Consider the following 12,022-nt stretch of genomic DNA (forward strand, 5'->3'; position numbering starts at 1 on the left):
ATAATTTTTGTTAAATAAAAGTAATCGGAAAAAATTGAAAATAAATTAAATATATTTATCATAATAAATATATGTACATAATTAGTTACATGCAGGGCTTACAAAAAATTTTAATATCTGATATTAATCCAATGCTGATTAATAGGATATGGAAAACAGTTAGAAGAATTGACATTGTCCTAATGTAAGGATCAAGGTACTGCCTATGGTCAGAAGGAGACAAAGGCATCTACCCGTAACTGGTACTCTGAAGAACCTGGCGCACATTTTTAACGATGATGTATATAGAAGTATAGTATCAAGATCTTCATCCGGAGTACTTTGATAAACGAATGGTCGAATACGCACTTCATGTCCGATACTTCGAATCATAGAACAAGCAGTAGTTAAACGAGCTGCCTATTCGAAAATAAAAAAGATATTCGAACTTTTCTCTTCTACTTTTGAATTTTCTGATGTTTTACATGTAATATTAAATATCAAAATGTCTATTCTGATCAAATTTCGTAAACGAACATACCTGAATAAAAGGAACTACCGATATTAAAATCCAAAGAATTACATTTATTATTCCAACCCAAGTGACAGGATTACTTTGTGTGTTACTATTATCATATCGGAGTAACCAGATCGTACCTGCAGCAGCCCATGATAAATTTACAACTGTGTAAATGCATACAGCAGGTCCTAATTCGTCATTAAAATATTTCAAGAGTTTCTTAAATTCACTAATCTCCTGTAATGTAAGAGTGAACAAAAATGGTATTGATTTTTCCATTTTATTTGTTCTTTTCTTTTGTTTAAAATTTTTATATTTTATTTTATTTCTTTTTCTTTGAATTATAAACAAGGTATTTATAATTAAAATTAAATAAGTATTATAAATAAGAGTTATAAATAAGTTCTCATAAAGAACGTAATTATACAGAAATTGATTTACGAACCCTCATCCAATCGATAGGAGCTAAAGTATGATGAAGTAGTTTTCCACGAAGAAAATACAGATGTGCCAGTAAAAGTTGTCCTTGTAAGCAGTAACTGGTTATAATTGTTCCTTGAACCATATCATGCCATAATGTGCATACAATTAAAAGTACCTTTAGTGTTATTTTTACTTGATATGGACTGTACAAAAAATAAATTGGAAAGAAATGCAAAATGAAACAATACTAACAATATAAAAATAATATTTCAAAATATGAATTTAAATATGATTCAATAAAAAGAGTGATCAATTTTCGGTATCATAAAATATTTCAATTAAGTATATATTCTATTTAAAAAGATTACCTGTGTTCTAACCACTGAAATACAATGCTTTCTTGGGCCATTAAAACATTTACTGTAATTAATGCCATAATTATCCACACTAGGCTTAATGCTATAAATAGCCATAATATTCGTACAAGTTTGCTTTGATTTCCACGATTTACAGGATTAGAAGATAAAAGAAATGCTCTTTCCATTAAATTTTGTAATTGCTCATTTTCTTTGATTCGAAATAAATATACGGTATATAAATATGCAACTAAATGCAAAATACTAGGAACTAGATAACTAAATACAATATTTCCAAAACAAATAACTTCTTCTTGCTTGCTGATATTGGATGTAATTTGAAATTTTAAAGGCATTTTTTTATAACAAAAACCTCTGTCTCTCCTGGAAAGATAATTATACTTGATAACAGTCATGTTAGAAGTATTATTACAAATATCTATTACCTAAAACATGCCATGTATTGTAAAATGTATCCAATACACATAAATATTGTAACTTGAAAAGTATGAAGGTTTGCAAAAATACAATAACAGGAGCATCTTTGTGAATCATCACTGCTTATTGGTTTTAAACCCATTACTCCTAATAATCTCAGATATGGTCTTAATATTTTATGTTTGCAATAATGAAGTACTGCAGAAGTACTTAATATCTCAAAGTCTGGCATTTCTGTGATTTCACCAACCTATTGAAAAACAGAAAATATATAACTTACAACATTTGATATGTTTATACATGAAGAAAAGTATTAAATACACCTACTTCTGTACTTTGCATTTGCAAATCTGATAACCCAGATGCTATAGATTCCTGCATTGTTTCTTCATGGTTTTGTTGAGGAGGATCTTTCCCATTCTTTGATTCATTATTTGAACTTGACTATAAACAATAATGATTAAAAATAATTAAAACACTTAGTTTTATTGATAATTTTGTTTTTCAATTTTATAACATGAAAAAAAGAATTTAATATAACACAATTTTTGTACATAATTACATTATCATTAATATAAATTTTATAATCCATCACTATTTGAAATAAAAAAGTAAATGTAAAATATCAAATTCTAGATTTACAAATGATTTGAATATAAACTATGACTAGATCTTCAAAATCAAAATAAACAGTAATTAGTATGTAAAAAATGATTACCTTGGATATTTGTTCAAACAAATACACCAACTGTTAAATTTTCAAAAATAAAAATTTGACACTAATGTATCTATATGATAAAATCCCGATATAATGGATCGTATATGAGCGGAATGTTAATTAATAGAAATAAAGAATTACATGAAATATAATCCAAAACTTACCAATGTCATTTTTCTCGACAAACGGGCACAATGCTTTTGAACTTGAAAAGAAAACATTTGTATCGGTACTTCGTGTGATTCACCCTAACGTATGAATTTAATTATATCACTCTTTTGAGATGACACTTCACCTCTGTCAAGATATACATACACATCGCATCGAAATAAATTATTTTATTTATGGTATAGGCAACTTCTAGTACGGAATGGTGGGGTGAAGGAGTATAAAGATTATTCTTTAAAATAACGAAGTAATAGTGATGTAAAAATATTTATTCTGAAAAAAATCATTTGGTATTTAATAAACTAAATACAACAATAAATATTAACGTTTTATTCTGTGTAAGTTCCCTGCTGGTCTTAGTAACTGTTTATATTCTTTTTCATGTCTTTTCGCGTATAACTTTCTCCGACCTGCTTTTTTATTCTGTAAATAAATATGTATATGTAGATATAAGAACGTATTTTATGAACATGTACATTATGTACTTTGTGTATATATATATATATATATATATATATATATATATATATATATATATAACATATGCACCTTTTCAATAACAAAAGTCATTTCTCGGTTACCACGGGAATTAAAAATTTTATCATTGGTTTCGTGACTTCTCAGTCTTTCTTCCAAAGTAGCTCTAAAAATAAAACAATAATAATAATGACGGTATGAAATAAAATATAAAAATAAATTTTTGGAAATACATTTATATATTAACATATATACATAATATACGCACTTGTTTCGTTTCTTTGTTATTGGCTTTGCATCTTTGAATTCTACGTTGTCTTTAATTTCATACAGTTGAGGTTGATTCTCTACATGTTCATTATTACTTTCTATGCTTTGATTATTCTCTTGCATTTGTTTTTCATTTTTCTTTATCAGTCGATATTGTTTTTTCACTTCCTTAACCCATAGTTTTTCATCCTCTGAACTGCTATCGTCATGAATAAAGCTTTCATCTGAACTATTATCTGAAAGTATAAGTTTCATTGTTAAATAATCACTACAATATGTATAAGTAGTAAATAAATGAATATTTGAAGAACCATGGCGTTCGTTTTCTGCGTGATCAGTTTCCATTCTTTCTTTCATTTCTTCCTCAATTATCTTGGCTTTTAATTTCTTTGCCTTGTCCTTACTCAACTGGGAGATAACAGGATTTAACAACGAATACTCTTCTGAGTTTTTGTCCACTTGAAAGTCTGGATTGATGAACAATTGTTTGAAACGTTCATCTGTTAGAAGACTGGAATTCTTTTTCCTTTTTTTCACATTTGTTTCATTATCCATTAACTTTAATGCAAGTTCTTTATTTACATTTGGTATTTTTTGAATCTGCAAATATATATACATATACATATATGTGAGCGCACGTGTGTTGTGGGTCAGATTTATCCTACACTACATCGTCTAAAACCACATTACAGGATAATGAAATATTTAATACCTGAACTCTACTACCACAAGTTTCTTGTATTTTCTGTTGAATTTTTTTCTTTTTATATTCTTCAAATTCAAATGGTTTCATTACATCTCTTGCTTTCCTATATAATCGAATGTCCATGAAATAGCCATGCATATAAGCTCTAAGAAGATTGGTTCCTTTTAAATGTGAAAGACTTAATTCATTTAATTCTTTTTCAGTTACAAATTTATAATCATCATAAATGGTTTCATAATTTAACTCTTCTAATTCTTCTGTGAGATTATCCAAAAAACTGCACCAATAAGGTGCTGGACCAAGGGTAGGAATGTAGTATGTTAATATTTTTGTATTTTCATTAGCAATTAAAAGCATTCCAGTATTTGGTAAAATGCACATATCATTAAAATTATGCTGTGCTTCTATGGATGTGTACAGTTTACCCTATAGAACATTATTTTAAAACATTCAGAGAAATTTATTATTTTTATTTGCCTTTTTTATATATATCAAGGCAAATTTCACTTACATTATTTTTTTCCCATATTTTCACAATAGAACTGTCCATGGAATAAACCATATCCATTTTTTGGTGAAATTCAATATTTTTAATAGGCAATCCATACATGTGATCTTTTATTAAAAAAGGCTTATTTGAACGAATATCATATAGCAATACTTGTCCAGTTGATGTACCTACTCCAAGTGTTAAACTTCCATGAAATTTTAAACTAGTAACTGCAGGAACTGTTTCTAATCTAAATAATAATAAAATAAATACTAAATTTGAAAATGTGAAGAATTTTTGTTGAAGCTATACATTCTATTATACTATCTTACTTATTATCTTGTCCAACACAGTGTAAAGCACAATCCAAAACACCAACTTTATTTCTAACTCTGGGGTCCCATGCTTCTATTTTTCCCTCTTCTGTTCCAACAGTAAGAAGATGATGTACAGGATTTATTTCACACTTATTTATTGCTGATGCCTCTGTCAAAAAAGACTGCAAAAATTGTCCTCTTTCAAGATTTATTCTATAAATCTCATTACTGTAACACAATACAAGCTAATGAAAGTATGTTTTAAGTATTTATAATCTTAACTAAAGATTATAAGCAAAACTATTGTGCACCTATCTCCCACAACAAAAAGATCACATGATGGGTAATGATATTTTATATCCCTTCCAAAACGAGGTACTCTTAGTATATAATATTTTCCATGAGCAACATGGAACTCAACATTTCTATTACAATGTAAAAATACCAGCTAAAAAATAAATAAATGATCAAACATTAAACTTAATTACAAAAATACAATGCAATACAAAATATAAATATATTTGCATACTTTACTATAATCATCTGATAATATATCGAAAGTGGTAACTTCAGAATCAAAACATCTTTCAAACTTTAAAGATAGATTCTTTACATCGAAGCACTTCACACGTGGTTTATATATACCTGTCGCTAAAATATATTGACCATTATTTGTAACTTTGATGGAAGTACTAACACCAGGCATATCAAAATCTTGGATAAGTTCGATTCGACGTCGTATATCTAACAAAATATTATTGTGACTTATAAATAATGTTTATATATAATACCATTATATTTTGTAATAAGTTTATCAAACTACTGCTTTACTTACCGACATTTTTCTTTAATAAGCTACGTGCTTTGCGTTCAGACAACCACTAATGGAATAAAAATTAAAAATCAATATACAATTAAGTTTTATATAACAATAACTAACAAGATGTATGTTTACCTCTGGAAGAGATTTTCCAGCACTCAAGTTATATATTTTTACATCGTTTGGACAAGAAACCTGCATTTTAAAATAGATGTCATGTAACAATATTAAAGTGTGTTAAATTTACTATTCACATTGTTTAAAATTAATTAAAAAATAAAACGGTACAGCACGTGCGAACTATTCTCATAATACGTACATATACACGTACGTATGTTGTAAATACGTATGGATACTTGATGTAAAGAGGTCGCCATAATGTTCTTTGTTCAATATAAATACAAAAATTACTAGAAAGAACAATAAAGATTAACTAGGAAAATGAAATATAAAAAATTTATATTGTCATTTTATTAGTTAAAATATATCGATTTCGATGTAAGATAAGCGTAGTTTTAAAATCCTTCAGATTAGTCCTTATAATCGATAGACCAGTCACGAAGAATATGACAAGTTAAAACGGAGAATAAAAATTCTTATAAAACGATGTGGGCAATAGAAGAAAGATGATACCAAAATTTATATTTGAAAATTGAAATAAAACGGCGAAAAGAAAATAAGATGAAGAAATACAATTTTGTAAATATCGAGGACTCATCGAGATTTCAATATATCGATTGCTAAATCTATAAGTTGGCACAACTGTTCGGTAGTCAATTACCAGCCGGTTATCGAGAGTGGGGAGAACACGATCATCGGCACCCGTGAGTCTGGAGGGGCCAAGAGGGGTCGCTACTAACCAGGAAGAGACGAGAGGAGGGGCGAGAGAGAAGTGTGGCCGGCGTTCAGCGCATATAGGTAGTCGTGAGAAGAGTCAGTCGGTGACGGGTTGTGTCTTTAGTGGCGTGGTGAACGATTGAGTCGAGCCGCTTGTGTTAAAAAATGAGCTGGCAGGATTACGTTGACAAGCAGCTGGTCGCGTCTAGGTGTGTTACCAAAGCTGCGATTGCGGGGCATGATGGCAATCTTTGGGCAAAGTCTGAAGGCTTCGAAGTGAGTATATCGTTCGACTAACGCCTCGGAAGCTTATTATTAGCTAGCCGACAAGAGGGAAAGTACGCACTGAATATACCTGAAAAAAATTTAAATGTATGGTAGTAGTAGCTTGCATTTGGTATTTCTCGTCTTTTTAGTTTTTCCTTAATTATTGTCCACTGCAATTGATCGAGTATCGAACATCTTTCTGCGTTTTTTCACCGCGGGTAGAAGATATACTAGTGATTAGTATTTAATGTATATATTTACTGGTGATAGAATTTTACATGTAATGGTTAAGCACGCACGAGTTTTAATATGTTCTATTGGAATTGAAAGTGAATTTTGCGAAATAATCTGATAAATTTCGACAGTTTCATGGTGAAAAAATTATGCCACGTAATCATCGGCATATCTTGTTTTTACGAAATAGGAAATTATACATTGTCGTGTGTGTAATAAATGGTAAAAATCCTTCAAGTTCCGCGTGTTGACCCGGCATGGTTGTCCCCTCGTGTTACCGACGCCGGTTAGATCAAGTAATATTCGAGATTAAGTTATTGGATATAGTTTAAACTTGTTACCATTCAATCGACAACAATCAACATTTTTGTTTATTGACTATGTTCTCGAGGATTTTTGTCCACCGCCCAAATATGTCTGCAGCAGGGAACCGGCCATGGTAGATACATCGTCTAAATTGCCGAATCGATTGAAAAAACTAATCGCAGAATAAGCGAATGGACTTATTTCTCTCGAGTTTAAAAAAAAATTCTCTTCATATGGTTAAAAAAGTAATGTGACAAGATTGGGTGTGGCAATTTTCACTACAGAAAATTTTGCCTGGTCGAACTTGAACGGTTTTCGACTAAGTTTAACATGGCTGCCTGCCGGGCACGTTGCCGCTGCCGCCCATGGAAATGGTGGCTCCTATTCTCAGTGGTAGTTTTTATTGCTCATTGAAGCCAATTCATCCATAACATTTTTCAGCACTTATGTTGCATATATTTACCTTTCGAAGTGAAGAAAAATTTTAACATTGATGTTCGAAACGAGACATGATTCATATCTTCGGAAGCGATTCTCTGTTATCGAAAGACGTACATACGTAGAGAGACGCCTACGTGTATGTTCGATGTATCAACTTTTACTATCTTTTCTCTATCTTTTTTGCCTTTAAAATGTTCGTTGAGTTATAATAAAATATAAGACTGTAAAAAGAAATAAAAATTTTGTTACATATACGATAGAGGTTTAGTAGACATCGAATAGTTTGAATTTTCGAATATTATTATTTTGCGATTTGACGTATTCGAGTACTTGAGATTTTGTCGTTCTTTGTCCTATTTTGTGCCAACATATCAAGTAAAATTGTTTAACATTACGAAAAGCGATTGGAGACAGTTCTAGAAAAGTTGAGCCCGATCGACGCGCCATCCGCGTTGCATTTAAAAAGCTCTTGCGAATCGTGTCGGTAAATTCTAAGGACCTCGAATTAGCGTGTGCTAGTGAAATGAAGTTGACCGAGGGGGACGGTTAGAAACATTGAAAAAGTTGGAATGAGCAAATTCAGAGAACCTAAGGGGGTTAAGTTTTTCTTTACATGCTGACTTGAATTTTGTTTAATATTCATTGTATAAATTGTTAGATCGTTAGGTTTTTCCTCTAAATATATACATCTTTTCTTTTCTAATTTTTGTTGATTAACTGACAACATATCAATTAATTTTTGGATTTTATTGTACATTTTATCATTTCTAAATCATAATTTCTTAATGATTTTATATACTATGCTTGCAACATAGTCTCGAGTTGCGGGCAAAATTGAAAGATGATTTTGGGCGTACATGGTTTGCAAACAGCGACGACCAAATTTCCATCAAATGTGGACGAGCGCCGGCCGCTCCAGTGTTTCTGAGAAAGAAAGGCAACGCAAGAGCGAAGCGTGTTCGGTTACAAGGTAAAGCAGTTCTTTCTTGGATTCGAAGAAAGGTTTTACGCGGAGAGACGGTGAAACGTAGAGATAAAGGTCGCCAGCTGCACCGTGGCCTCGGGCGCGCACACACACTTTCCGGTTACGAATGCCAAAATGGCGATGCCGGCCGGGCAGCAACCTCCCACAGTACCGTACCTGGAGTCGCGAAATGGGCGTTTTGGCGCCCGATCAAATTTCTGATAAAATCTTCTTTTGTTCTAATTTTATTTATAGTTTTTTCCATTATAATCTATTTCGCTTTAAAGATACATAACGCGTTTTAATTAGATTATGCAATGATTTAATCAGCATAGATTAGTTAAATAACCTGTGATTCAGAGTTAACAAGTAAAGTAACGAGATAGAAAGAGGAAACGAAAGTGTAATAATTTGAATACCTTTTTTTCTAGATTAATTTTTAACTGCAATGTAATCTTTTATGTGAGTCAGTAAGTTAATGTTGATTTAAGGATCATCGTATCGGTAGTTTTAATCTAAATCTAAAACTACCGTTTCTAGTTATTTTTAAACAAAAGTGTCACGAGGTCGACGACGTGCAGCTACTGTCAAATCCTTTCTGGTAAAAATTATACTTTGTAAATGACGCGTTAGGTGTAAACGTCGCCTATTACGATTGTAAACAAGTATCTGTTTTCATCTAATGTGAGATAATTCAAAATTGACCTTGAAACGTAAACATCCAATTAGGATGATCAAACATTTCATTAATTTTTAATTTTTTTTATTATTATTGGAAATTTTTATCAAATATTACTAACTACGCTAAACACGCGTTTTTTTTTTACCATAATATAAAGAAAAACTTGAATGTTATGAGGTTTGCTGCCTGTCGTTTGCGAGGTGGGCAACAATTATTGTGCATCTGTAGTGCGTATCACGTGTTGTGATATTTTTTCTAGATGACGCGAATCGTTATCAAAAATGATTGTAGGTCTAGATATGTTTTCTATGCGTATGGTCTAAGTGCTTTCGCAAGAAGAAATGATTATTTCGTTTTATCACGATTGCTGGACTCTCTTTATCTTTGACACATACGAAATTCTTACCTATATCTTTGTGTGCTACGCTCCGAGTGCAAACCAATAATAATAAGGGTAATATGCAATATCTTAAAGTCGTTTCCGCATCGATATGATTGGCAATTATATCGGATGAGTTCTACTTATTTTTCTCTACCAACCGATTGTTACGAAATTGGGTAAAATTTTTGGTAGGTAGGGAATGGTATGCACGAGTGAGATAATGATAGAAGACTACAAAATTTCTATCGCCAAAATCTCATTTGGTATTTTTCCTCTTTTTTTTAAATTTTTTTTTCTTTTTTTTTGTATATGTTTATTTTGTTTTAAATTGGCATTTATACAAAGACGAACGTATGACGATTTGTGTGCATAGGTAAGTAAAGAGGAGTTGACAAAATTGGTCCAGGGATTCGAAGAGCAGGACATTCTGACGTCGTCGGGTGTCACCTTGGCCGGCAACAGGTACATTTACCTGTCAGGTACGGATCGAGTGATAAGGGCAAAACTTGGCAAAGTCGGCGTCCACTGCATGAAGACGATGCAAACGGTAGTTGTCTCTCTTTACGAAGACCCTATACAGCCACAGCAAGCCGCATCGGTCGTTGAAAAACTCGGGGACTACCTTGTGTCCTGCGGCTATTAGGTTGGTATATACGTACGTATCTATCATTGGAGTATGGTGTTTTAGCATTGAACCTTTGTCGCGTCTGTACAATAGTCACTACGATATAATGAGGTGATAAATTAAAGTATTATGTAGCGGTAGCAATTGGCATCATAATATGCTGCAGTATTCTACGCTTTTCAATTGAACTAAAGCTAAGCTTATATTTTGTGTGAACCCAGTCTTTGATTTTGGGCTTTTGTCTCCTGTCAGATTTCCGTCGATTCGTCCAATCAGTGTAAACTTTAACGCTCACGACCGACTTTCTAACCTCGTTATGTCGTGGAAGCTATATGCTGTTAATTTTAAATAAGAACTCACGCTGTCTAATTTTTGAACACATTTTCAAGTACGAAGTAAAGGGTGAAATTCAAAGATTTGTTCCGCGCGTACGAAACGACACGCACATAAGTGAGTCATTCTCGCATAATTTCAGTCGACCGCTTTGGCTCGATGTATCAGCTTGCCACGATGACTAATCACGACGTTATAGTTGCGCGCGTCCCTCGTGCTTGGATCGCGCGCGCATGCTGCGAGGCGCAGGACAAATACTTTTCTTTATAACGTATAGTCCACGGTTATAGCGAGCTCGTAAAATCAGCCAGGAGTTAAAGTAAACTTGTAAGGACCTGAAATCTCGATCAGGGCCGAAAAAGGAACGTTTAATCCAGTGCCAATGCTTCGTACAAATTAATATCGAAAGAAAAATTTATACTTACGTTATTATTTTTCTTTCTTGGGTTTTTAATTTGTCGAAATATTAATTAATATTCGCAGCTAGTTTATATTTGTAAATGAAGTATTGCTACGTTAAGTCATTTTTTTTATATTGTAGAGAATTTTAAAGTGCGCGGTGGCATCAGTCGATGCCGCTTCTGGATGATTTAATTTACGACCTCGTTGTATCGTGACTTGTAGTATATCAGTCGAGACGCGAAAGAACGGAGCGCGTAGCTCGTATCACGTTATTTGTTCAAAGACAACGAGATAAAGGATACTGACAGAGAAATCGATCGAATGCGAAGCATGATATTGTACAAATGAATTTTCCGTAAGAAAAAGGGAAAAGAGAGGAAAGAGGAAGAAAAGAGAAAAAATACGAAGCTATGTACATTTTAGGTTAGGTTAGAATTTTTTTCTTTTTTCTCTCTATCCTTTATATTAACTAGGTAATGTAATCGTACAGGGAAATTAACAGCGGAACATTTTCCACTTTTCTTTTTGTTTCAGTAACCTCTGGGACCCAACATAAATATCTAATATTAATATTAAACGATACGATCGATTATTTTAATGAACAGCGAATGGAATGCGTCATGCCGCACGAGTCGCGCCGGAACTGCCGCAAGCTTGCCGCGCGACATTCGATGAAAAGCAACTACATCAGCAACAACACCAGCAACACAGCTATCATATTCCAGTCGTCGTTCTCTCCTCTTCGATTCGGCCGGTCGACGTTCGGGGAACAGGCATACGCGCTCTCACGTGCGCGCAATAACTTCCGAAAAAACTCATAGGCATTTACTTTGGAAAATGATCGCGCAAATTGTAATCGACGAAGAG

At 32.5% G+C, this 12,022-nt stretch overlaps 2 protein-coding genes across 3 annotated transcripts; one reads left to right on the forward strand and one right to left on the reverse strand.

Annotated features, from left to right (window-relative positions):
- Positions 1 to 154: 154 nt before the first annotated feature.
- On the reverse strand, positions 155 to 6,051 carry LOC108547836 (lethal (2) 34Fd). The gene is made up of 16 exons (XM_017900519.1): positions 5,818 to 6,051; positions 5,698 to 5,743; positions 5,392 to 5,606; positions 5,174 to 5,310; positions 4,878 to 5,090; positions 4,567 to 4,795; positions 4,062 to 4,481; positions 3,667 to 3,949; positions 3,348 to 3,585; positions 3,152 to 3,245; positions 2,044 to 2,160; positions 1,725 to 1,966; positions 1,291 to 1,662; positions 945 to 1,125; positions 521 to 736; positions 155 to 399 (listed from the first exon to the last, which is right to left on the reverse strand). Exons 1-16 carry the CDS (start codon positions 5,881 to 5,883, stop codon positions 160 to 162), a joined length of 3,309 nt encoding a protein of 1,102 aa, XP_017756008.1. The 5' UTR covers positions 5,884 to 6,051; the 3' UTR covers positions 155 to 159.
- Positions 6,052 to 6,542: 491 nt separating this feature from the next.
- On the forward strand, positions 6,543 to 12,016 carry chic (profilin chickadee). 2 transcript variants are annotated; one of them, XM_017900560.1, is made up of 3 exons: positions 6,543 to 6,795; positions 10,169 to 10,450; positions 11,690 to 12,016. In XM_017900560.1, exons 1-2 carry the CDS (start codon positions 6,685 to 6,687, stop codon positions 10,436 to 10,438), a joined length of 381 nt encoding a protein of 126 aa, XP_017756049.1. In that variant the 5' UTR covers positions 6,543 to 6,684; the 3' UTR covers positions 10,439 to 10,450; positions 11,690 to 12,016. The 2 variants fall into 2 exon arrangements, with proteins under 2 accessions (XP_017756049.1, XP_017756048.1); XM_017900559.1 differs by having other exon boundaries at positions 6,545 to 6,795; positions 10,169 to 10,438.
- Positions 12,017 to 12,022: the final 6 nt, after the last annotated feature.

Source organism: Eufriesea mexicana, unplaced genomic scaffold, assembly GCF_001483705.2.
Source record: "Eufriesea mexicana isolate 0111107269 unplaced genomic scaffold, ASM148370v2 scaffold1303, whole genome shotgun sequence".
Taxonomy (NCBI): domain Eukaryota; kingdom Metazoa; phylum Arthropoda; class Insecta; order Hymenoptera; family Apidae; genus Eufriesea; species Eufriesea mexicana.